We start from the raw sequence: 27,643 nt of genomic DNA, 5'->3' as shown, positions 1-27,643 counted from the left end.
TATTTATGAGCTGTTGAAAAGGTGTACCAAAAAAGCATCCAGTGAGTGTATAACTGCATATAAAGTCAAAGTATTGCAAACTGATGCTTCGGTAAGATTAATATAATATCACATTTGTTTAATAATAATTACATTTATTCAGGTAGACGTTTAAATACTGTAACTGGATTTCTGGTGTATAATTGTAAAATTGTTGCATGCTAACTTTTAAGAAATAATCAATTCTACCTTTCTGCTTCTAAATAAGAAAAATCTTATAACTTTGTTATATACTTAAGGACTATGCCTTTACTTTTGCCAACACAATGGCAACTCTGGCTATATCAAATAACCTAATGTATGTCATAGCGAGCCTATTTCTTTAGAAGATCTACAAAGTCTGTGGTGCACTTTACCTGGAGCGTACATACTGATGAGCACATTGTCTACAACACTGGTTATTGCACTGAACTGTGTAACATCTTTCTACAAAAGCACATAAGATACAAACCCACATTTAAATGCACACAAAAAGGATGGAGACCGGTGAAATTGTATATTTTTATTGTTTAATTCTTTATCGTTTAAGTCGCATACAGTATAGTCTGTCATTGGTTTCTATGCTGCTAAAGTTTGTGGACGGAACATCTGTGTTTTGTCAACTCTCTGATTGATTTATTGGTTAATGAGTGAGCTGGTTGAACAAGACCTGTGATGGATCTCCTCTGACCCATGCAATGCTCTGTGAACCTTGGAACGGCTGTTTTAAAAATACACAACCATTATGGTCGTATACTGAGTAATAATGCATAAAAGGGTATGTTGGACACATCAGGAGATCTCACAGTTCATATGTAGCTACTGTGCATTAATGACCAAAGTGGATATATGAATAAAATCAGAATATATGTTAAATCAATTGTGGACCGTAACATTTCCAAGTGTAGTAAATGCCAATCACATTTACCAGCCCTGCTCTTCCAGCTCATCCCGCAGTATCATCCAAAGCGTATGCTGTAAACGATAGATGAAGTGTGAAGAATACCACAGTTTTTAAATCACACTGTTTGTTAATTATGTTCAGGAAAAAGTCTCACAGACAGTTTTATGTATCTTAACTCCAGTCCGAGATATCCTTACCGTGTGCTAGTTATGCTGAATCTGCCTCTTAATCGATCCCACGTTGTTGTTTGTTTAGTTTTAAGAGGTGTGCTTCTCCTCATTAAAGTATATAAAAATAGGCATTTACTTTTTAAAAGGTAGATATGGTTATGGTTTTGTTGTTCAGCATTTGATGGCAGCAAGCATAAAGAGCACAGGTAAAAGAAAAAAAAAGGACAGGAGGTGAGACACAGCGAGACTGGGGGTTAATTAGTAAATGTATGATCACTCAGTAAGTTTCTAAAGACTTTTGCAGGTCTAAGATGATGCTTCTTTGTGAGAAACAGAAATAGGGCTTCGATTTGAATCATTAACACTAGCCACAACTCGATAATTGACAATAATAAACCCATGCCCAAACATTTAAAATGTTCTTCTTTTAATGAGCAACGTATCTTTATATCATATCTTAGTCAGCATTGAAGTGCATTGATTAAAAAGTAAGTGCAAGTACAGGTTCTGATGCATTCATTTTTACTAGAGGATTAAATTATTTGCAACGTGGCCCCAAAAAATAGTCATTCTACAGGGGCACTCTGCAAAGGAAAACCATTATAGTTGATGCTGTTTCTAACCTAAAAGATATATGCTGTTTTCCTCATTTCAAGCTTTTAAAGTTATCTCTGAGTGACAGTGTGTAGGAGCGATTTTCATCTGGCTTCTGCTGTCAGCTCACTCCAGTCCGTAAACCGCAGCATTTTTCCTCAATATCACTGCCATGCTCCCTGACTGATTTCTCAGTGGTTTCTCGGTTTCCTTTGAGGAACACAGAGACTGAATCAAGCCAGCAGAAGCACAAAGTCTGTGAGAAGCACTATTTTAGTGCAATAGTTTCACACTTGGTAACTCTGCTACCTAAAACTGGCTACCTCTGCATAGAGATGGAGAAGAGTTCTTATCACAGCCCCATCGATAGGCCTTTTAGTTGTTACTGAGGGAAGCGCCATTATTTTTATGTCACCAGAGCAAGGATAACAACATCTTTTGAGGTAATAAAAAAATAAATAACAGCATGAAGTTATCCATTAAAATGTATTGTCCCCAGTATCTTGGATTCTGTCATCAGAATTTGGATAATACTTATTGAAACCATAAGGCTTTACGATAAATGCAACTTGGCCATATGATGGCAAAAGTCTCCAGTGGAGGCGTTCCCCCTGGACTCTAGCTGCTCTCGGAGGAGGTGGGCGGTGCCGTGGAGGACGACCTCCGCCGGGACACTGACTGTGAGCGCTCAGGGCTGTGTTTGTCATAAGGCTGGAGCTGCACCTCCAGGAAGTCCCTGTGCTGCTGGCTGATGACCTGGCTGATGAGTCCGGGCAAAGCTTGCAAGTTACTCAGTAGAGTCTCCAGCTTCGTCTCCAGCAGGGCAATCCTTTTCTCCATGTCCTCCCCTCTCTCATTCAGGTCTGATACCATGTCATACATGATGTTCTGAGTCTGGAATAGGAGAGATAAAACAAGCTTATTGTTAACATTTTCAAACCGACGTTACTTTTGATGGACCACCAGAAAATTTATTATACATTAAAAAAAATAGGGAAAATGCATTTTCATCACATCAAGATGCACTGATAGTTCTGAAAAGAGAAGAAAGAAAACTGGTTACAAGAGGCTACGAGTGCTAAAGATTCACTGTTCAAACACATCAAAGTCAAAGTAAAGAATGACTTTAAAATAATAAACTGATGTATATCTATTTGTACGTCTGTCTGAAAACAATACTCACATTCTGCCTGCAATTTCAATGTCAGAAATCGTGAATAAACATCAATGGCGCTATGCTGTGTAAAAGTGCAATAAAAGTTCAGCTAATATGATGCTTCCACAGTCTGAGTCAGATCTATAAAGCTCACAGTTTCAGATGTTACAGGCTTTTTTCACTGTATTGCACAATATTTGCTTGCTAAACCAAGATAGAAGGAAGAAAAAACTCACCATCACATTCAAAGTATTTTAGGATTTCATGTTTCTCTTAAATGACAACAAAAAATGTTCATGACTGAGTGCAGTAATGACTCGGATACACTCAACAGCCACTTTGTTAGGTACACCTGCTCCACTGCTTGTTAATGCAAACTTCTAATCAGCCAGACTGCTTTGAGTTGATAGGATGGCAACGGGAAGTCAAACAACTCCTCGTTACAGCTAAGGTATGCAGAAGAGCATCTCTGAATGAACAACATATTGATGAGCTACAGCAGAAGACCACACTGGGTGCCACTTCTGTCAGCTAAGAACAGGAAACGGAGCTACAATTTACTTGTAATGGTGTGGAGGATATTTTCTTGATACACTTTGGCCACTTAGTACCAAATGAATATTTAAATGCCACAGCCTAACTGAATATTACTGCGGATCTTGTCCATCTCTTTATGCCCTTTATGGCCACAGTGTGCCCATCTGCTAATGGCTGCTTTCAGCAGGATAGTGCACCATGTCATGCTCCTCAAATCATCAAAATTGTACTCAAACGCCCTCCACAGTCATCACAACCTAATCCAATAGAGCACCTTTGGGATGTAGTGGGATGTGAGATTTCCATTATGTGCAGCCAACACATTTGCAACTGTGTGATGCTGTCATGTCAATATGGATCAAAATCTCTCAGGAGAATGTTTCCAACTTCTTGCTGAATCTGTATCCCGAAGACTTAATGCAGTTATGAAGGCAAAAAAGGGTCCACCCTGGTATTAGCAAGGTGCATCTAATAAAGTGTCCAGTGAGTGTATACACCTTACGCCACACACGAGATCAGCCTGTACAGAACCTGCATTATATGACAGGATGGTGATTGCACCAATGCTTCAGTTTATGTGTCAGGCTGCACGCTGTCGTAATACTGCACGGTAAGATGTTCCTGCGCAGGCTTCTTGAGCTGAATCAACAGTTCAGATTTTACAAAGTGCTTTATGATACTGCCATTTTATCCATCTTGTCTGCAATGGCTTGTGTCTCACCCAGAGAAACCTTCACCATCCTTCAAAATAAGGTCAGAGGAACATTATTGGGAGCACAGTATCTACCGTAAACTGATCTAGAAGGGTGAATTTTATTTGGACAGTTTACAGGAGCTTTATGTTTTCATGCAGACCAGAGTACATTAGTTTGTGACCTTGAGGAGACAGGAAAGGTGCCTGCTGACTTCACATAATGCTCTTCTGATGCATCAGCCATCTCATAACAGGCTATTAAAAAACAACAACAAGAAAAGAAAAACAAACAAACACACAAACAAACAAAAAAACCTCCATGAAAATTATATAACTACCGTATAACTACTCTTCTCTAAAACGGTTTGGGCTTCCAAAATAGTCAGCAACAGCCTAAGAAATTCATGTCACATTCCAGATGAGAAGTGGTGGTGAGGCTGCTGGAAGGTGGTCTCTGAGGTACTATTCAGTGCAGGACTAATAACCCCTGGCAGCTTAGAGGCGATGTCATCCATCACTTACCTTGTCCTCTTCTGATTTGAGGCGGGGATGATGGGATAGCTTGTTTATATGAATCAGTGAGGACTAAGGAAGCCATGACACTACTTAACCTGACAACTGTTGTTAGGGTTGTGCTATTAATATCAAATCAATCCAATAAAGGTCTTTTTCCTCTTAGTGTAATTAAGAAATGATTGCATCCAGGCACAGGCCTCCAAGTTTCAAACCGTGAAATGAAAGGAGAACATGCTCAAATAAGGTGGAATGGATGATAGAGAGCAAGAAAACCATTAGTAGATCATTGAGGAATATATGTGATGGAGCAAGAATACAGGTGGTTAATAGACATCCACTTGGGCTGTAATGTAAAACCGCAAATTGACATTATAAACCAATTTCTGTACAAGACGAGGGAAGAAGCGCGAGCAGAGTGGCAGAGATGGTTGTTAAAGCCACTTGAGTGAGCACTTTTGTAATTTAAGGATATGTACTGGAAAAAATGAAAAAGAAAAAAAAATCCTGTGGAAGGAAACTGCATTCAGCCAATGTCACATCGTTTATGTCACGCTGGATGAATAAACAGGGTCTGTATAAGTGACTCTGGAGGAGATGATGAAATAAGGGGATACGTTATGATCTGAGGAATTTCACTGTGCACTGCAGTGGCAATGCATCTTCCAAAAAGATATGTTCAGCTCTATTTAGCTCCGTCTTTCCACCGAGAGCGTGAAAAGACTGAAGCCACACTGCCCTCCTATGGTTGCAGACTCATACAACACTGGCCATAAGCCACCTTACTCAATGTCACGTCGCAGGTTTCCGTGCTGTTTTACAGCATGAGGTGATTAGGCAATATTAACTAATACCTTTCATGACATGCTGGCCTGAATCCAGTTTGACTGTGGTGTACTTTTGAATGTCAGAGTGCTCTGCTTTTCTCTCCTCTTTTTCTCTGCCTTTATTTCTGGCTGAATCATCAGATCACAGTGTGTCTCCCTTTCCAGGTTACTGTTTCTGCTGTGTCAGGCTGGCGCACTGCCTGGTCTTTCCCTAAGGTTTGTCGACTTCTGTTTAGTGCATCTGGAGACAAACATCAGAGAATACATAGAGGGAAAAACTGTGCCGGGTTTCTCATTACTCCCATTCAGTAATTTTTTTGTCCCGGGGACAGTGATTTACACTGCAAAATGAAGATGCGTTATTATTTCATACCCCAAGCAAATTGAATTCCAGGTGAGCGCAGTCAACCGCAATCAACACACAGATTGTAAAGCCTGTCTGTTTATTTGACACCTGTAGACTTTGATTTATATTAGAAAACACAACTAATTCAGCCAGTCAGCTAGCATGCATCGGATTCAGCCACACAGAGGGAGGAAACCTACAAAGGCAGCAGTGTACTGTTAGTCTAGCTTACCTTAGCAAGGTCCACTAGTGAGTTTGCTTGGTCATTCAGCTTGCGTTGCTCCATTTTAACACTTCTCAATCTGAACACAAGACCATTCAGAACCCAATAAATTAACGCTATTAGTGTCGATATGTTTTTTCTTTTTCTTTTCTTTTTTGTTCTTGTTGTAAATTTGTGCACACACAAGGCATACACATGAAGAACACTCCCAGGACATGCATGGGATATGTGTAGAGAATGCAGGGTTTGGAGGGGCAGTCTGCTTGGTTGAGCTGCATGCAAGTGGAAAGGAGACCACAGAGAAAGAAAGGGTGGGGGGGAGGAGAGGGAGCTGCCACGGGGGGTGAATGAAATCAGCTCTGCGTCCTACTCAACCAATACACACCACAAGGGAATGGGGGTGGGGGGTCATATCTGGGTACAGTGTAAACAGCATTTATCAAGTCCTACTGTATGTCTTCTTGACATATGAGATTAGAAAACATCAACAGCAAGGGTAAAAAGGTCAGCTGTTGTTCCTGTAAAGTTCCCTTCTGGTTAACTTTTTTCTCTTTACTATTCCCATTTAGTCACTCAGAGAGCCAAAAACATCACACACTGTTTTGTATTAACACAGAGGGTAAAGTTTAACCTTTAAACAGCAGCTATAAGCCTGCTTCCCTTTTGAGACTTTCCAATATTCCCATTAGAACAGAGAAAATCGTGTCATGGTGACAACTTTTTTTTTTCTTTCTTATTTTTTCTTCTCTCTTTTTTTTTAAGTGACAACTTAAAGAATCGTTTTAATTGTTAATTGCGGGCAGGAAATGAAAAGATTTTTCCAGAAACTCTCTTGTGGGCTAAAAAACCATGCAAAACGCTAATTTTTCTATCACCCAAAAATCCTACCTGCAAAGACTGAAAATTGCCTACTTTATAAAATGTGCTTAAATAATTTACAGCTCCTGTTTAATTATGCTACTGAAGCACCATTTTAAACTCTTCTTCTCAGGGGACTTAAAAACAGCAAAATGTGCACTATTGTAGAGTATTAGCCACGTGGCATCAACATATTAAAGAGGGTTTTTTTCCTTCCTCCTGAATCGCTTAAAAATAATAATACACCATTAATACAGTCTGATTCTTAGGTGATGATTGAGGGTCAAATTTTAAGATTGCTAAAGACGAAGAAATTCAAGAGTCTTCGAGGGAGACTGATATTTCATCGAGAAACTCCCAAATGTGCAGCGAAGACCAACAGAGAGTGCCACAGAAGCCACTAAAGAAAACTTCAAGCATAGGGCAAAAATGTCCTGCCACCTTAGCCCCATTATGCTTCATACAAAGAAGACTCTCAGACAAATGCAGAACAAATTTCAAAACATCACTCTTATATTCTTCTAGTTATAATGAAACAAATAAAGAAAAGAGCAGTGGTCTGCTCTAAATTACAGAAGATAATAGGTGTTCGGGGTTACATGGTTTTGTAGTTGACATGAGACCTGTTAGAAATATACATTTCACAATTGGAAGACCAATAGCTGTCAGAGGGCAGGTTGAGGTGAGGGCGAGAAAGCCTGCTGACCTTCTATTTTATATTCAAAGTATGTTTTCCACAATCAGTCACTGCTCATGGGCACTTCCCTTTGTGAACGGGCACTTTATATGCGGTTGGTGTTCATCGGGGGAAAACGGCTATGCTAAGCGTTTCAATCTCAGTTAGTGCTGCTCCACATTTTTTACCCTCTCAAGTTGCTTTATTTGTCATGACCTCCATTAAACTCATGGTGAAAAGAAATGCAAATTATTCTTCAAAGTAATGGATGGGTCTGACGTCTTCTTTTTTTACCCCCCCCCCGTCGCCCTTGTCCCTGCTGACCATTCACACTGTTGGTCACAGTTGCAGCCTCTCGAGCACAAACGGGATTTCTTCAAGGCTTTACCCTGACCTTCCTCTTAGGTCACTTCCCTCTTTGTTCAATTCGCTGATCTCTGAGCTAACAAGCGCTCACTGTCCTGCTTTTTTTTTTTTTTTTTGTCCCCACTATGGTTCCTCCTTCAGCCTTGCGCATGGAAAAAGACTTCCTCCCCAAAGGGAGACATTTGATTTCACAGCCGTTATGGCCTAAAACATTCTGCAAGACATTTGGCTAGCACTTGTGTCATACCGTGCCTCTAGCACGAGTCATCCAAAGGACCTCAGTGTTGTTGTGTCTCCAAACTCTTCTTGCATGGCAGCTGCATGTCGTTGCTATTATGCTGTTTACCAGCCATGACAACAACAATGGACTGGCATCTCTGCTACTGTGTCATCCAACAGGGAAATGGAGGAAATGTAGCTGCAAATGTCGTAACAGGCGTAACAATGGTTCCACTTGCCGAAAGATGACCCTGAGCCCTGATCTGTGCGAGCGTGGCCGCTTGGGCGTATCGCATGACTTTTTGGGGTATCACAGAACGTACACGTCTGCAGGCTAATGCCACTCTGGTCGTCATCCTTCGGTAGGTGAAAGCACAGTCGATTGGAGTTTAATCAGTTGCTTTCTGATTAAAGATCAAAAGTCTCATCACATCCATGCAGAAATGGAAAGAAAAACACCCTCCATCATTGATAATTGAAATTCACTTAAACTGCATCTGTGGGTGTGTATACAATGTGCAGCGCATATCTGTTCACTAACAAGGTGCCTGTACCGGTGATTTAAATCAGACAAAGAAAAATGTGATGCTGTGTGTTTCGTCAAACTGACATGCCAACTAAGAAAAACACACTTTTAGCAGGTGTGACTGGGTTGTGTGAAGCAAAGATTTTTGAGGGATGAATTTCACTTATCAAATGAGGGAGTGTAATTTTTTTTTTTTTTGGTAGTTATTGGGTTCAAGGACAAGCTCTCGTTAGCATGCACACAACAGGTCTGTATCTACATGAGAGGCGAAGACTTACTTTCGAGCTCTATTGCATTGTGTCGACACAAACAGGAAAAACAAAAACAAAACAGGAACAAAAAGGAAACATGAAGTAGACAAATGAATTATTACAATATCAGATAAACATAGTCAGATGGCAAACTGTGTTTGCTCACGTCTGGCTGCTGAAACCCTCATCGCTACACTGTCACCTGTGAAGAGCAGCCACCGCTTCTCCTGACTTCCCTCATCTTGAAACCAGTTTGTCATTTTACCCTGCGTGGACCGTTTCTGGTGGTTGCAGCTGTTTTTGTTCTCTGAATCTAATTTAGCCTTTTCTGGTCCTATCAGAAAGACAGTGAATAAAAGCAATCTTCCTGTTAATGCCGGCAAACCAGAAGTGTCTGTTTAACAACAGCTTTTACCCCCCTCAACTAATAAGGATGTGTGAGCAAAGTTTTCTCACTGTCTTACAACTTTGACCAGTAGAGGAAGTCAAAGATTGCTGTAGGCCTATTAAAAGCCTCCACTTGTTAATCCACTTCCTATTCTATATTAATTGCACGCCAGAGTTTGTCTGTCACACCCTGCGATTAGGCTACAGGCCCTACTTAAAACTCTCCCACACGAACCCCGTGAACACTCTGCCTCATAACCGAGACCGAATCTCTCTAACACAAAGAATGTGACCAGGAGATGTTGATACCACGCTGAGTGGTCGTTCTAAGCACACAGAGCAACGTGACTTTTCCCAACTGAATCTGGTTCTTTATAGATTGCACTTTAGCTCTGAGCCATTTCCATTATTAGGCTGTCCAAGAGAACAGGAGGTGGACATGAGAAGCCGTCATCAATGCCGCGAATCACCTGAACCCAACAGCAAGGGCATAATGACTCGAAAAGCAGCAACAATGAGAGAAAGCTATTAAACTGCAAGTCTGGATGCGGGTTGCAGCAGCAGCAGACAGTTTGTGTATATTTGTGTTTCCCTACCTTCCCAATAAACATCCGAATGCCGTTAAAACTTAAATGTGTGTCCAAAAGATTCACGAGCAAAGCAAAGTTGCACACAGTACACCATATATATATATATGTGTGTGTGAATAAAACCACAGAAAGCAAAACAAACATACAAACAGAGGACATTTTTACTTGAGTATGAACAATATACCAGCGTATTTGCTATTATTTATTCTAATAAAGCGCCGAGGTGATTGCCAGTTAATGAAAGAAGCCTCAGTGTGGCTGTGCTGGTAAGCACTGTAAGCTGAAGGAAAACAACAGTGAGGTGAGGTTAAAATCAATACTGTTTTGGAGTGAGATAGCACTTTGGGGGTCCTTGGGGACCCACTAAAACACTAGCTGACAGGTGAATGTCTGAGCAAGCGCTAGAGGAGTAGAAACCGAAATGTGTCAGCCCTGAGGTCAGCCTGACATCTGACTCACAGCGAAGAAGACACACAAGAGTCAACCTGACAGCAAAAGGTGGAGAAATCGATATCATACTCCTGTGAATTCTGTAAAACCTGCATATTTTGAGGTAAAATGAACTTTACACAGAGTTTCTTTTTCATGATGCTAGTTTATGCCTTTTAAAAAACGGGTAAATGCTTTACAGGAATCTCCAATGAGTCATTGTGTATATATACATATATAACATTCAAACATCAGCAGAGGAAGTTGTGAAATCAGTCAAGTCAAAGCATGGTTATAAAAATACAAGATCCTCCAAATCTATGAGCACAAAGCTTTGCTACAGGTGTCAAACAATTCAGATTTCAGGTTTGTGTTGCTCTGGTGAATGAAATTGCTGAAGAAAAGTGGCGAGGTCAGGGTTAAGAGCACGGCACCTACTGGTGAATGGCTTGGAGAAATTTTCTCTGGTGCTTCCTGACTCTGGCGTGGTCCATCTTCCTCACCAGTTTAGTGTTCTTGTAGATGAGCCACGTCTCCCTGAGAACGTTCGCAGCTGTGTTTTTCACCTTAGGGTGCAAAAACAAAATTGCTTAAGACCGTAATGAAATAAAGCATCTATGACACCTTGCAGCGCTTTCACTTACTCTTTTGGTTAGCTGGGTGTCCATCATAAAATTGTGAACATGTTTTTCAGCTTTGGTTAATTCCAGTTTCTTTGCCACCACAGCCACCACCAAGGCAGTGCAGCCAGCGCCCTGGGAGCCAGAGAAAATATACAGCGTTCCTTTACTTGTCAATATTTTTCAGTCACGATAAATTAGCAGCAGATCGGCTGCTTTTACATAATTAATAAGAGTCTTTCAATAGTTTCACAAGCTGATAAAAAAACAAAACAAGCATCATAATCTCACCATAATGCCAGTCAGGAGGCAGACTCCTTTCCCACAGTACGTATGTGGGACCATATCCCCATAACCAATGGTAAGAAACGTGATTGAGATCAACCACATGGCTCCAAGAAAGTTGCTGGTTATGTCCTGGTTATCATGGTACCTGTAATGAATAATAAATGTATCAGACTGACACACCTTCATGCACCTGAACAAACTGCTACTTATTTCTTTTTTTAAAAAAAGAGGTTTTAGCGACTGTAATGCCTAAAATCCAACGTTTCAGGACTCTGCAGTTTCATAATCTTTTCTTACAGCTTGTGTTAATCCTTCTATCTTGATGCTCAGACAGAGAGTGAGTATTCTATCTATTTTTAAGCCTTATCTATGTTTCATGCTGAGCAGCGCGGCATAGCATGAGAAAACTGATCCAGGCACCTCTCGCAGGCTCTCACTGTCCATGCAGCGATTATCCATAGCGAGATGGTGAAGACCAGCAGCACAGTGCCGGGGCAGATGGTCATGAGAGTCTTCATCACAAATCGCGTGTTAAAGTTAATCTTGTTGAGTGCACCGATGCTGCGGGACGAGGCATCGGTGAAGAGCTTGCTGTGCAGCAGCATGACGCGAGCGATGAGGTACAGGCGCAGGAACATGGGGATGGACAGGATGATGTCCACATCTGCATCCGTCTTGGATGCCACGTAGGAGTAGGCCAAGCGTGCCGTCCAGGTGAAGGTGTAGTTGCCTGGGATGGGGTGTATGGCGCACACCAGGATCTCCAGGCAGATGAAGAAGATGCGCTCGTATGTCATGGCTATCCTCCAGTCATCAGCTGCATTGTCCACCATAAATAGCTGCAAGGAAAGGGCACCATGAGAGTGATGAAGGGTAGAAAAAGCAATCAAACAAAAGGAAACAGCTGAAATTTTCATCATGTTGACACAGCACACTACAGGAAATCATTAAGCCCATTAAAGAGTAAACAGCAAATCGCCTCAAGCCATTAAATTACATTTTTTTTTAAAAAGAAACTGTGCTCAGAACATTTGAAGGAAGTGTAGCCAAAGAAAACGGAAAAGATTTCATGACAAGGGGAGGATGTTACAAGCTTTCAGATATTTACAGATATATACAACATCTAATGACCTCATCATGGCTTTAATGTCATATCTGTGTTTGTGAGCGCACCACACCAGGTGTGTAAGTTTTAATGCCTTAAGGAACGTTTGTTGCTATTTTTCCCATTTCCTTTAATGCCAAAGGTCTTTGTAACAAAATAAGACTGGGGCCGGGTCATGTTTACCACTGTGTTGCATCACCCCCCCTTTTTAACAACAATCTTAAAGCATTTGAGAACTAAAGCTTTGAAAGTCAAACGTTTCCCCATTTTTGCTTGATGTGGGGTCGCAGCTGCTCAGCTGTTTGACTTCAACACAGACTCACTGTTGCGATGTGTGTAAAACACTGGAAACCTCTGAGAAAGACTTCTGGATGGCAATATGTTCCTCTAAAACCTGCGTATGCCATTCAGCATTAAAGACGCTTTTGAAAATGTGGAAACCTTTGGTTGTTCTGACCACAGCAGAGTTAGTTTCCACCCCAGTCCATCTTAAATGAGCTTGGGTTCAGAGAGGATTTGTGTGTTTATTTTCTTTGATCTGAAAGCAGCTGAAAATGGGACTACTTATAAAAACGACTGCAGTTCTTAAACAGTTAATGCAATACCTTTGTTACAGCCATCGATTTAAATCTGAAAGTCTGCACTTCACCCACATCTCAATTGCTTGATTTAAAATCCACTGTGGCAGTGGACAACTTAACTGTTGGTACAGTAAACGGTTATTTCAGCATCAAATTTAAAAAACAAAATAGTCCAAAGACTTCAGATGTTCACTTATGATTGTAAACCAGTTTTCTTTAAAGTTTTACCTTTTCAACAAAACCGAGACATTTAAAGATTGTCAGGGCAGTATGGACTTTTTAAAGCTACTTTGACGTGAAAACTAAATAATGTAAAAAGAAAAAGAAAGCCAGGAAACGGCAGACTCATCAATGCTGTATAAAACAGCTTCTGCATACAATAAATTATTGAAATTTCTGGAATAAATGACAATCCTTAGTGTAAAGCATCTTAGTGCCTGTAGAATAAATTGTTCTGAAGATGACTGAAAATTTTGACTTCTTCATTAAAATGCATTAAAATAAAATATTATTACATCAGGCAATACATTAGCGGTGTGCAGTAAGCATTTTCAACTTCTAAGCAGTATACTAATGAGAACATCTGCCACCTCCACATAGCATTAGGTGCTGATCGCCTGGCCACCCTGACCAGAAGGCTGGCTGTCTCACTGGGGACTTCAGTGTGAGTGGATTTCAACACCTCCCATCGCTCTTCTCCACCCCGTCCTCTGTCATATATACGCAGGAGCTTTCTCACATGGTCATTCCTGCTGATGTCCCTTCACTCCTCTTTATCACTTTCTACAGCTATCTTCAACTCGTGTCCTCACACAACTACCAATATCAGCTCCTTCACGGTCTCCACTTCTCACGCTAAAGGTTGTAAACAGGCGATCTCAATTTTATACCTGTTGCTTTGTATTGTGAGGCTTGTAGATAAAAAGCGCTCCAAACTGTATTCCTCTCTCTGACACCTCGCACTGGTATCCCTTCTCTAATGCGCCCGCTCTATCCACTCAATCACATCAAGGTCCTGCGCCTGTACAAGCTGTCACAAGTGGCAGTAGATTTTTCACAAAACATTGTTGTCAGCAAATCCAATCGAGGTTTCCTGGCAGCTTTTTTTTTGCCATGAGAGCAGACGCCTTTATGAAGGGGGAAAAAAGAAAAGGAAAACTGCACTATTACGTGCCGTCCGAAACCTCCCTATAATGTACTCGGTAATAAATTATGGGGTGTCCACTGACTTCTCAGGCTTAACTATGATATACAGTACAATGATTTTGCTTACAGCCCTCTGAAACAACATCCTGCACAGTTCTGTTCATCTTTCAGCTCAGAAATGTACAAGAATTATTAAAGTAAGAGGAACATCTTCACAATTTGTCCTATTAATGTGTTATATAATACTGAAGTATTTGTTTGCTTACTCAATGGTAAGAAATGAAAATCAAAAAATAACCCAGATATTTAATGGAAGGATTAGTTTCAGGTTATGTCGTAAGTCACAGAAAATGTATAGTTAAAAAGAAGTCATGATGCTCGCTGCAGAGGTTTTGTGCTGATCTTAATGCGAGAGAACAGCTGAAACACTGCAGTTACTGAGTCGGCAGAGCGTTAGCGAGTTTTTCTCTCTGTGCCATTCAGAGGCACTCGGTGATGCCGCTCTGTAACTTTATGTGGTCTGCAACTATGTCGTTGAGTTTCTATTGTTCATAAATGCACATGTTGCAGGGGCAACATCTCACAAGCAGTCAGGTCATCTTAAACGTGTCAGTGATATAACTCGAGAGGTGGAGCCATCAAAAAACCCTTTTGAGTTCTCGCTTGGCTTGGCTCCCAGTTAAATCTGGAATTGAATTTAAAGTCCTTCTCTTCCCATACATGGTCTTGAATAATCAGGCCCCATTTTATCTTAAACACCTCATATTAATGTATCATCCCAATAAAGCTCCTTACTCTCAGACCACTGGCTCACTTACAGGATAAAAGTAGAACGGGAGGCAGAGCTTTCAGCTTTGAGGGCCCGGTTCTGTGGAACCAGCTCCCAGTTTGGATTCAGGAGACAGAAACCCTCTCTTATTCTAAGATTAGCCTTATAACTTTAATTACTGATGAAGCATATAGTTAGGGATGAATCAGGTGACCCTGAGTGATACCTTAGTTATGCTACAATAGGTCTGGGCTGCTGGTGGATTCCCATGATGCATTAAGTGTATCTTCATCACTCACCTCTTTTAACGTGCTGTTAATGTGTTTATACATCACTCTGCATTTAATCATTAGTTATTATTGATGCCTGGCTCCACAGCATGTCTTTTGTCCTGTCCCCATCCCCCGAACTGGTCACGCCAGATGGCCGCCCCTCCCTGAGCCTGATTCTGCTGGAAGTTTCTTGCTATAAAAAGGAAGTTTTTCCTTCCCACTGTTGCCAAGTGCTTGCTCATAGGGGGGTTCTCTGTATTATTGTAGGGTCTTTACCTATAAAGTGCCTTGAGGTGACCGTTGTTGTGATTTGGCAATATATAAATAAAACTGAATTGAACTGAATAGGAGTAAAAAGATTTTAAAGAAAATTAGATGACCATTTTTAGAATAATTCATCATTTGCAGCACATAATATTAGTAAACATTGTATCTGAAGAAATCCCTACACACAAAGGACAACACTGAAAAACAAAACTGACTGGCAAAGAAAAAAACAGGTTACAGAAATGCTGCTGCATCCTCTGCTCGTGTAAGATGGACCGAGGTGAAGTGGAAAGCTGTCTGTGTTCTTATGTATCAAATTTTAAATTCATGCTTGAATTCACGCGCGCTGCTCTAACCAGGCTAAAGAGGAGAGGGACCGTTCGACTTGTTGTCTTGCTGTCAGGAAAGGCCTTATTTATTTGTGTAAGACAATGCCAGAGCCCATTCTGCGCAGAGTACACAGCACGGCTCTGTTGCAAGAGAGTCAGGGTGAAAAACTGGCCTGTCTGCAGTTCAGACCTGTCGCCTATTGAAAACATTGGATTAATAGGCAAAAAAAAAGACAACAAGAAGCAGCAAGAAGCATTTGATTTACAAAACTGCAGCAGCTGGTCTCCTCGATCCCCAAACATTTAAAGAGTGTGTTGTTAGAAACAGAGGAAAACCTGATCCTAACCTTTTTAAAATGTGTAGCTAGCATTAAAAATGTGGGTGTATTTTTCAAAAGCAATTATATGCCTCTCTTTTAGCATCTATTACCTTGCCCTCGCACTTTTAATCATTTATATAGGGCTTATATGATTTGCAAATCAGTCTGTCTTAAACTTTATGACAAATCATATGGTCATAATTTTCCGGACACTCTGGAGGCATACATCATGACTCGGCAGTTTGCCAGCTACTCTCCATTTAATTTGGAATTTCTCATTATAGAAGCAAAAAGAAAACTGTCCCACTCCTGAAAGGCTAATGGGATCACTGACCTAGATTGTAATTTTAGCTGTGACATGTTACCTAAAATGGAATCGCTGAAATAGTCATGTTTCTCACATCTTAAATAAAGCTCCCCATTCAAAGCGTTCATCTCAAGGACAAAGCCAGCGCGCAGAAATCAATAAGACTGCGCTACAGACGTGTACGAGTGCTCCACATGCTACAGTTCGACAGCTTCAAAGGGACTCCGAGACTACAGCTTCAGCTGCTTTAATGCAGAAACGGCACACTGCACGCTTATTATAGCTTCTGAGCCAAGAAATGTGCAGGAAATATCAGCTGTCAACAAGCCGGCACAGTACAACACCAGCCAACAACAACAGCAACAAGTCCGTGAATAAATGGTACAACAACCCCACGTAGCCTCTGCAGCTCATTTGTATTTATTCAGAAGCTACAATCAAAGTCCCCCGCCCTCCCCCAAACACAGAAAACACGTGAATTAAATTTTCAGCTGTGGTTGTTCCTATCAAATGAGCGACACTGAGCTCCTTTAACAAACTGACATCTGACAAAGAAGTGTGTAACTCTAACCACAGCTTGTCCTGTTCAGCTTTCCAGCTGAGTGTAATGTAGACATGGAAACACAAGCTGTGTCTCCACTCACACTGTGGTCTCTTACTTACAGAATTAGCTCTCTGAAAGAGGCTAAATCTATTGTTTGTACGCGGCACAAGCGACGTTTTATTTTACATTTTAAACAACAAACCGGTCGTGTCAAAAGCAGTTACAAAGTTTGTTACCTCCAAACAATGTAATTAAACATTTAGCAGGAGCTTGCATAAGGAAAGCCTACTTGGTGAGTAAAAGCAATTATGGTAATGGCCTGAAATACAATACTCATGGGGCTTTAACCGCACAGCATGAAATATTTCATACTCGCTGGAAAACCATGACAGAGAGGCGGAAGAAACTGCATCTATGGATGAAAAATATTCAACTGTGAGGTTTATTTTTTTAAAAAAGAAAAAACTTATGTTAACAGTGTGAAAAACAAAAGCCCTGATGAGAAATAGAAGGTTAATTATTTACAGCACAGATGGTTTAAGTACTATAAAAACAGGCTATAAATATAATAATTTCAGTTACATCATAGTTACATTTTTTAATGTTAAGAATGAAAATATGAAACAATTAATAGAGGTTCAAAAAACAAATGAGTCCACAAGTAAATCTTGTGGTGATCATTAAATTATTATTACATTTTTTATTTTATTTACATATAGACAATTACATAAATGAAAATTATAACCACAGAGACATGATTATTAAAAATATGTCCAACCTAACATGAGAATAAAATAAAGGCCTGTGACTTGAGAAACATACCTGAAAGTTTATTTTTAAGATAAAGAAGGTAAAAAGAATCTATTTCAAGCGGTAAGAGCGCCGCATCTTAACCTCGTACACAGTGGATCATTAAGATTTGAAGATGAAACAGAGGCACAGCTAGAATAGAAGAAATCATTTTTCTTTTCAAAAAAAATCTTGTGCATAGACTTTCTTTGTCGTGCTCACTGTGTGGAAATATGACATTTAAATACGGTTAATCTTTTGTAAAAGTGGCAGAAACTTTATCAGGTGTCAATTAGCAACCTAGTTGCTAAAATCAACTTGTTTAATCTGCTCAAATGCTACACGTGTATGTTACTTAGCGTACACTTGTTAACCACTTTATTAGGTACATCTGTTCAAATGCTCGTTAATGCAAATATTTCATCAGCCAATTGCATGGCTGCAGCTCAGTGCATTTAGGCTTATAGACAGGGTCAAGATGACCTGCTAGAGTCAAAACCGAACGTCAGAATGGGACTGCAAGAAGATCTATGTGACACTGAATGTGGCATTGTTATCGGTGCTAGATGGGTGATGAACAGGCAACAAAAACTCAAACAACTGCTTGTTACAACCAAGTGATGCAGAAGAGCATCTTTGAATGCACAACATGTGAAACCTTGAAGCAGATGTGCTACAGCAGCAGAAGATCACAATGGGTGCCACTCCAGCTGGGAAACTAAGGCTATAATTCGGCTCACCAAAAATGGATAACAGAAGCCTAAAAAAATGTTGTCTGGTGATGGTAGAGCCAGAAATTGGCATAAACAAGTTGAAAGTGTGTATCCATGCTGCCTTGTATCAGCAGTTCAGGTTGCCGAGCATGTACTGGCTTGAGGGATGTTTTTTTGACACACATTGGACCCCTTAGTAACAGCGCCGGTCTACCTGAGTATCTTGGTGACCATGTCCATCCCTCAATGGCCATAGTGCGTGCACCCATCTTCTGATGCCTGCTTCCTACAGGATAAAGCTCCATATCACAAAACTCAAATCATCTCCTGATCATGGTTTCTTGCATATGACAGTGGCCTCATATGACCCACACAGTCACAATCTAATAAAGCACAAAGATGGGAATGTGGAGCTGAAAAATCAGCAGCAGCTGTGTGATGCTGTCATGTCACTATGCTTTAAAATCTCTGAGGAATAATTCCAGCACCTTGTTGAACCTGTACAATGAAGAATTAAAGACGTTCTAAATATAAAGGGGGATCTAACCTGGCATTAGCACCTGGTACCTAATATAGTGGCCAGTGACATTTCTAATTAGCACACAGTACAGCTCAGAGTGATGGGAATGCCATTAAGTCTGTGAGGTTATAAACTAAAGGATCAGGTAAAAAAAAAAAGAAGAAGACAAGACCTTAATGGCATTAGATTAAAAGCTAAGGAGTCACTAAATATATTTCAGTATATCCTGGGGGAAAGACAAACATGTGCACTTTATTCAGTGGCAATCCATCCAATAGTTGCCCAGACATATTATTTGAATGTGAACTGTGTGTGGGGTCACACAAGAGATTAGGATTTATCCTTATCTGCTCAGTATGAATGCCTATAATAAAGTTTCATGGTCGTTCCTTTAATAATAAAATGGCTAAAAATTTAGTCACAAAAATAATAGACGAAAAACAGGCCTTTAAATTCTTACAATCTATATTCATCACATGGATATTGAAAGACACGTTTGTTTGTATCTATATATGTGTCCTAACCTTAACTGTGTGCCTTTATTCTAAAACAGCTCTCTCCAAAATCCCCACCTTACCTTAGGAAAAAAAACCCAAAATCAGTTCAAGAGCACAGACGTTAATCCCCTGCAATGTACAACAGAGCCCAGGGAACAGGGCGCCAGCCTGTTTCTAACTCGGGCCAAATCAAAGCATCAGCGGTTTCTCTTTGACATTCATCTTGTTTTCTGATGGACTTAAAATACAGTCTAATCACTCAGAGTGCATGCCCCTTTCCCATCATCGAAAAGGCTTCTTCATGTCAGTCTGAGAGACAGCACAGCCGAATATGTCTTGAGCTCATTCCCTGCCTGCCGATGTCCTGTGTCTGCACTGTGCAGCCCCGGAGGAGCTCACCTGCGCTGCTAGCTGGGTTGGTTACTGGTTTCACTACTCTCAATATAACTAATGGAGTGCAGCTCAATATTTAATCTGTGTAATGTGGAGATGGGAACATATATCTTGTCACTGAGAATGAAATCACTCAATCTCATTAGTGAATTAGGTTGAGAGGTTCAGTCCAATTAGGCATTAATGCAATGCTTTATTTATGATATCAAAGTGAGCCACTAAGAGGCCAGTTTGCAGAATAAATCTGAAGCTTTCGCAAATTCTGTTTGCTTTCGCTTCCGAGATTAAGTCTCACATTTGCATGTGCAATTTTTCCATTCGAGCAAAGTGAAACATTTCTGAGCCAAAGTAAAAGCTCGTATAAATCTTTCTTTAAAGTGCTGTGGCTGCAGCCAAGTCGCCACACATTAATAATCTACATTCAGCTGCATGTTTGGAGTCACACACACGCACAAAAAGAGCAATTTCATAAATAATCTTCAGGATCCTCAACTCTATGGGTGGTTTGGTATCTGTGCCCTTGAAAGGCGGTACGTTCAGTGAAAACATTGAGGTCACCAGCCAGTGGTGGTTATCTGACTCCAGTCTGGAGTCTCAGGTAGAGGACAGATTTCACTGTGAGAAATTTAGAGCGTCTCCTGCAGTTACACCATATCTCTGACACATACGCAGCACTCAGGGGCAATCTGCAGAGCACAGCCAAGTTTGGCTTTGGCAGAATTTTGCTGGCACAGTTTGGGTGACGCGTTGTTGTTTTATCTTTTCCGCTGAACCGAAAAATGTAATATTGCGCGACTGTGAAACATCAGCGCAGACCCTTATCGCAAAAGTACACATCAAAGACAAAAAAACCCCCAACCCAGCCCCCAAAGCATTTTGCATTAGTTTAAGAGAACTCAGCAGAACTGTCATCACAAGGTAGAGTGACACAGCAGTGGCCTTAACACAACACTTTGATGTGAGAAGAAGAGGGAAACTTGCAAAATGTCAGTTTGTGTTCGCTTAGAAAAACAGAGAGAACTCATCAACCACCTCAGCAGCTTGCAGCTCATATCAGACTCTGACAAGGACAAGTCAAAGTTAGGAAAGAGCTACACACTCAATGCAGCTGTGTTAACTTCCACAACACAGCTGCATTGCCTAACTAAGAAGTCTAAAAATTACTCATCTGGAAATATTAAGGAGACGTATAATGAGATTCATGCTTCCGGCTCTTTATCAAAGCTGGTGTGTAGAGGGAGGAATACATATAATTTTCCTTGTGGACACTAAAAACAAAACAAAAACTAAGGACAAATCTTTTTCTTTTTTTTTAAGCACACTCAGCTCAGTAGGTCACTCCTCACTGCCAATGCAGCACAGCAGTTGTATCCCTAAACAAATGACAGCCTGTGTCCGACCTCTCTCCTGCCTGCTCAGAGTGACCTTTTTTTGAGTTTTCAGTCACTCTGCGCAGAACAAACTCTGTGTTGTGGAAATCAGAGAGCGCAGACTTTACCGAGCTTGACAAGTAAATCAGTTTTAAGGGGCTAGAAGTGGTGGGGAAACCATTTCATCACCCTGACTTATGCCTCTACATCTGACAGGCATCTGTGAGTACACATGGATGTGCATGCATAATCTACTTCACTGCAGGAACAACATTTCCCACATGGCAAAGTGCACTTTAGAAACAGCAATTCATATTGCAACATTGCAAACACATTAGGCTCTCGTAGAGGCGTAAAAATGAAGCGCGGGGATGTGGATGGGGAGGGCGTGTTAAACCTAAGAACATTGCATAAAACCGAATAACACAACAGCTGACAGAGTGCTGATGCAGTAATGCTAAATAAGGATTCAGTCGATGGGTGTGTTTGTGTTTTGGTGGGCGCGGTGGTTTTCAAACTTTTTCTCCAGGGGACGTCATTTGCAGATAGAAAATAAAAATATTTGGGTTGGTGAAGCTCTACATGGGAAATCTATCATTTAAAGCGATTCGTTTCTGAACTCAGGCTCTAATGTCAAATATTTGGAGTAGCCACCCCTCATTTCTTTACATTTTGTTAGGAAAATGGGAAATAGATGCAGAAATTGTCTAAACAAATATAGAAATAGAGCTTGAACTCTTTTAGACAAGCTTTCTCATAATTACTTTTGTCTTCAAGAATAGTTTCCAGGCTTCTTGTTAAAGCGCTGCTTTGGATGCTGACATGGCAGAGCCTCCACTGTGTTTACAAAAGGCTGTAGACACTCTTTGCATCAGACCTGTTGCCACTGAGACTATTTCTGATGAGTCTTCAGTGAACTGTACACGAGTAAACTGGAGTGTCAGATGCATCTTTCAGGTCCTGCGTCAGGTCTTTGTTGGATTTTTTTCCAATTTGTCAAGGACACAACTTCCAGAGCTGTAGAGAGTTTTTTTTAGACCTGCCACTTCTTGTTTTGTCCTCCACTGCCCTGTTTCCTCAAAATTTTAAAGACACGCTCCACAGCATGCTGAGTTATGCCAAGTTTTCGATTAATAGCTCTTTAGGAATCACCTTTTGTTACAAAAATCCTATTTTAAGTCTGCCAAACTGGTTCAGCTAAAGAAACGGGAACAAAGGATGAGCTTTTGTGACAGGCTGCTAGCAACAAAGTGTCTAACAACTCAATTCAATATTCATTCTTTGCTAAGTTGTGTGTTATGTGTAGACACAACACCGGCTGATCCTTGAGTTAGGTGTTTTTTAATACTTGAATGATTCATGCAGTAGGTAAAAATATTCCTCTGAAAATGGGCAATGTCCAAAGAAAATCTTTAAAACACCTCCATCCTGGAGAGCTATTGTTCAAGAGCACTTTAAAAAATTACACATCTTGTTCCTTGGAAAGAAAATATGAAGCAATTGTCGTTGGCTTTTGCATTGTAGTGCACATTTACATTGACTTCATTCATGGGAAAATACTGTACTTTTTGCTTTGCTACACTTACTACTTGGCAGCCTTTATGTGAGGTAAACAAAACATGGTCAAAGACAGAATGATTCAACTATCAGAAAGTTAGTTGGCAACTGATTCCTCTTTAGGTTTAGACTATTTGATAAAACACGAGTTTTTAGATGTTACGTTGTTCATTTCTTTGCAGCGAAAGCTTCTACTTCTGATATTTTAGGTAAACTTCCTAATCACATTTATAGATACATAAGAAACACTTTCAGTAGCTTTACTTTCAGCTGAGCTTTTAAAATGATTGACTTTATATGATTTTGTACTTTGTTGTTAATACTTGTATAGCATCTGATAACCTCTTTGCCACTGCCAGATTTCCCTGTGTGAATTTACGAATCACTGAAAATTTACCAGTCAGTAGTCGTATTCTTCCACCTGTTAAAGTAATGTTTCTGACTTTGGAGAAGCTTTTCTCAAAAGACTTTCCAAAACTGCCAGTTAAGCAGATAATCAAGTTAAAAATTAAATGCCAAATTAAAAATCAAGAACCCCCCTCCCCCCCAAAAAATTCTCTTGTTTCAGCTCGTCTGGTGTGACAATTTGCTGGTTTTTGTTTGTATTACATCACTGTCAGTGTTTGCAAGCATTGTACAAAATCTCTGCATTTAATAATGGAAAAAAGGCTAATTCAGCACCAATAAACGACACCAGATTATTTAGAGATATAGTGAAGACTTAATGATATAAAATCTGAAGTAACATGATGTCACGTAGAAAAATGCGCATTTAAATCCATCCATCTCCATCAATCCTAACTGCAAAGACACTAAAGTCCAGGTGAAACTGGACATACACACTGAACATATCACCAGTGCATCACATGACTAATATCTACACCCAAACCAGTTTAGAATCACCAGTTAACCTAACATGCATGCCTTTGGACATTTGCACTCAGCACAGTGCCTGCAGGTGACCAGGTTCAATCTCAAACCTTCTTGAAGTGAAGTGAATGTGCTAACTGTTGTATCACCCCAATTTAATCATCTATCAAAATATTGGCAATGGTAAAATTTGCATTGGACAAGTTCCTAATGCACCCGACGTAGCACCTCACTGCTAATAAAAAAGTCAACCTTCAATCAGGATTTTCAATTTGGGGCATTACACCTTCATTTAGTCCTGATATTTAAATGTTTAAGGATTCAATCTGGAGTCTGTTTCAGTTTATCTTCCTTAAACAAAAAATAAACCGAAAGAAAACAATCAGTTTGTTTTTTTCACAAGTGTATTGAGTAGCAGGCAGCACACGGACAGAGAAAATCAGAAAGAAAAACACATTTTATCAGCTCTCTCCGGTCTCTCTCTGTTCTGTGTGCTTGTGTGTACTTGCGTTTACCATCAGCAAGGCAGATTCAGAATTAATTCAGCCGTCTACACATGTGCATGTGTACGTTTTTGAAGGCACATATGTCAATCTGCAGGAACCAAAAAAGCCACAACTGGCACAAAAAACAGCAACAATTGACACAAAAGAGCCTCAGGCAAGGAGGGATGGGAGCAGCTGTTGTGGTGGATGTTGAAGTATAACAGTGTGAACTGGATTTAAATAGTGAGACAAAGTCAGTTCCAGGGACTGGTTACTCCCAAAGGGAATGTGATGAATTAGAGGACAGACCTTCTAATCAACTTGTATATTTACAGAGCAGGTCTAGTGAGTAAGACTGCGGTGACTTGATAATGTTTTCTGACTCATCAAAGTGTTCCAGCTTCTACTTCAGTCAGCGTGAATATGTGGCGAATTGCAATAATCAGCTGTGAAGAAACAACTGCCTTAATAAAGTTTTCTAGGTCAACAAAGGAGGAAATGTCTTTTATAGCAAAAAGAGAGCTATGCGGGGTGAAAAATGTTGTGGATATTGACGTGACTGTCAGAGGGGACTTGATCAAAGATATCTGAGCAGCCTGCCTGTGTGTTAAATATGCATCTGCTGACAATTAAAGGAATGGAAAGAAATCCTTGCTTTAGAGCTAAAATAATCACTTGCGCTCAGGAAACAGCGGTTCCTCAGAGTCATTTTAAGCAGAGAAAAGAGATTTCAACTTCTTGAATCCATGTTTATAATATACAGATGTGTTGCTGTAACATTGCAGCAAGGATATATATACATAAAAGTAGTCTCAGCGTCTCAGCAAACTGGTTTCCTGTGAATGGGAACAATAACCGCGTGGCTGATGCAGGACTAATTTGATACCTCTACCTAAATAGAAACATGCTGTGTACAAAGAATGTCTCTTTACACCGGTCGGCAGCTGCATAAGCAAATGGTGAAAAAAAGCTCTGTTTATGGATTTATTTATTTGCTCTGTATTTTAGCAGAAATATCCAATGGCCAAAAAAAAGAGGAAGAAGAAGAAAAAAATGGGTTTGATACTTTCATACCAACGTATGATTTTCTTTCTAATTTATACACAGATCCTGGGAACCATCTGCAGGGGAAATGAAACAGCTTCTGTTGTACGGTGAAATATGATAATGATGCCTTTCTACCATCTCTTATGAAGAAAGGTTTACAATGAGAGATCTCAAGGCAGTGACACATTTTACTGTTGGGCTATTTTAATGACTGATCCTCTCCTGGGGTTTGTAGCTGCTAAATATACCAACAAAGCTGATGAAGATTCTGTTTGCCAGATGCAAGAGGTAAGAAGTGATGTTTTATCAAAGTGTAATGCACTATTTCATAAACAAAATGAGGCTATGTCTTGAGTTTGAGACTATAGACTGGCAACAAAGTGAAGAAATAAGGTCAGATGAAAACAGCTGGATCAGCTTTTACAGTTCAGCTGAAGGCATTTTTAAAATCACCCTCTTGTGCAAAGGTAAGAAACTCCATTAACATGATTAAACATGGCGTTGTTTAGTATTTGAGAAAATGCTTGGGTGGTGTTTCTTTTAAGGTGAAGCTTTTCCCATTTAGGTGAATTTAAAAAGAAAGAGACAGAAACACATCAGGCACATGGAAGCCGTCTGGCATGCAACGGAGGCCCATGCTGCAGGAAGTGAAAATTTGTGGCAAAGACATGAGTACTGAAGCACAGTAATGCAACAATGCTCCGAGGCATGGTCATAAAACTGTCATGTTGGAGTATCTCAGGCTAATAATCATTCATCCACTCAACCCTGCGAGGAGTTCCTTATTCTTCCCAATATCTATAATGAACTGTTAATGCGGCTTCAATAGCTGATGATTAGGCCTACAACAGCACCAGTGCAACAACCTCTCCCATCATTTACACACTCACAGGGCTGCAGAAAGTCTTTGATTCTTTGAAAGAAAAAAAAAAAGATGGCAAAGAAACAAACACACATTTCACATGTTTCACAATGTTCATGCATTAAATGCACAAAATACTTAAATCTGACACTAAATGAGCAGCAATGACTTTAAAATCAACCTGTAACAGTGTAAAAGAAGGGGAAAAGTGTGCAGAAATACAACAGATTAGACATAAAACTGATAAAACATGCTTTGATTAAAACAAAAAACAAAAAAAAAAAACAACAGAGTGCATCAGCATTACCTGTATCTCCCTTGCATGGTAGATGATAATCAGCCCCAGGAGAATGATTGTAGAAAGGCTTATCAGGCATTTTAGAGCTAATGAATATAGGGATTCCTGCAAAAGAGCAAGGACAGTAAAGTCAAAGAAGACACAACAACATGACAGAAGATCTTGTCTTACATGCTGGAGTAACTCCTACTAATGTGCCAAAATAAATAAATAAGTAAGTAAAAACGGCACGATTTAGCTTTTTAGGACACAGTGCAACAAATTCTAACATTGCAGCTTCTTCTCCCATTCATTTTTTTGGAGGTGATGGTGGTGGGGGGTCCCCTTCATGGCTGGACAGCTGTGGGCCTTTTGGCCTGCGTGCCTGGGACCTGCCTGAGAACACTTTATCCTACCACAAGTTGTTTAACGTTAAAAACACTTGTTTCGTGAGTCACATGTCCCCTAAATCAACTCTAGCCTACATGGGACTGCGAGGCACGGACTTTGAGTGGGCTATACGCACCTTTCCATACGCTCCCCATGAGAGTTCAGTCTCTATAACCATAACAACGATCCCAAACATCCCAAAGATTAAAGCATAGTCGCTGAGCCGTTTCCTTTTCTCAAACAAGGCCCTCCTGTGCCCCAGCTTCTCCCCAATGTTCTGGTTCTTCTTTTTACCCGATTTGGCCCCGCTGTGGCTGCAGCCTCCCCCTCCGTCTCCCGATGCGTAAGGCATCAGGGTGCTTGAATTATTCTCCGGCTTGGATACTAAAGTGTCCGACGCATCTGCGGCGGAGATGGGCTGCAAAGGCTGGGACTCGGAATCAAACTCGTGTATGTTTCTGCGGGATGAGCTCAAGTTGCTCAGCGGCCGCATTACGCCGCCGTTGTATCTGCAGCTGCTCATGGCTATTTCATTGTAGGAGTTACTGTCTTTGTGGCTGCTGCCCAGGCTGCCCCGCTGCCTATCGCGGCAATGCTGCTGCTGCTGCTGATGGTGAGGATGATGATGATGTCTGGATGAACTACCATGACTAGAAGGTGTGAACTCGCAGACACTGTACTGGCAGCCTTGCCTCGAAGACGTTTCCGAAGGTGCCCTTAAAGTTCCCACAGTGGCCGGCGACGTCCCGCGAAAGACGAGGCTTTTTCTCGCATCACAGGTGCAATTATTGCAGGTGCAGCATTGGTCGTGCTGCTTGCCGAGGCGATCCTCGCGTCCGCAGTAGTGCTGGTACTTACAGTGCTGGAGCTGCTGCTCTGGGAAGAAATCGTTCTGCAGCTGTAATGGGGTTTCCATGTCAGTGCTGCTTTTTAAAGCAGCGACCAGGCGCCACAGAGCCCCCGACAAAGGGCGTCACGGTCCTTACGGGAGGACAGAGCTGCTGCATGAATAGATCCATTTCGGCTCCGGTAGATGTGTGA

The 27,643-nt window shown here is 40.7% G+C and overlaps 1 protein-coding gene across 2 annotated transcripts; it reads right to left on the bottom strand.

The window, feature by feature from the left end:
- Nucleotides 1-563: 563 nt before the first annotated feature.
- On the bottom strand, nt 564-27,643 carry kcnn2 (potassium calcium-activated channel subfamily N member 2). Of its 2 annotated transcripts, XM_004538192.2 has the most exons (9): nt 26,739-27,643; nt 26,243-26,338; nt 11,613-12,031; nt 11,196-11,337; nt 10,929-11,039; nt 10,723-10,850; nt 8,906-8,914; nt 5,992-6,061; nt 564-2,580 (listed from the first exon to the last, which is right to left on the bottom strand). In XM_004538192.2, the coding sequence occupies exons 1-9, from the start codon at nt 27,516-27,518 to the stop codon at nt 2,305-2,307; spliced, it is 2,031 nt and encodes a 676-aa protein (XP_004538249.1). In that variant the 5' UTR covers nt 27,519-27,643; the 3' UTR covers nt 564-2,304. The 2 variants fall into 2 exon arrangements, with proteins under 2 accessions (XP_004538249.1, XP_004538250.1); XM_004538193.3 differs by lacking the exons at nt 5,992-6,061; nt 8,906-8,914 and having other exon boundaries at nt 2,427-2,580.

Source organism: Maylandia zebra, linkage group LG7 (assembly GCF_041146795.1).
Source record: "Maylandia zebra isolate NMK-2024a linkage group LG7, Mzebra_GT3a, whole genome shotgun sequence".
NCBI classification, from domain to species: Eukaryota; Metazoa; Chordata; class Actinopteri; order Cichliformes; family Cichlidae; genus Maylandia; species Maylandia zebra.
This window is presented reverse-complemented; position numbering and strand designations above follow the sequence as displayed.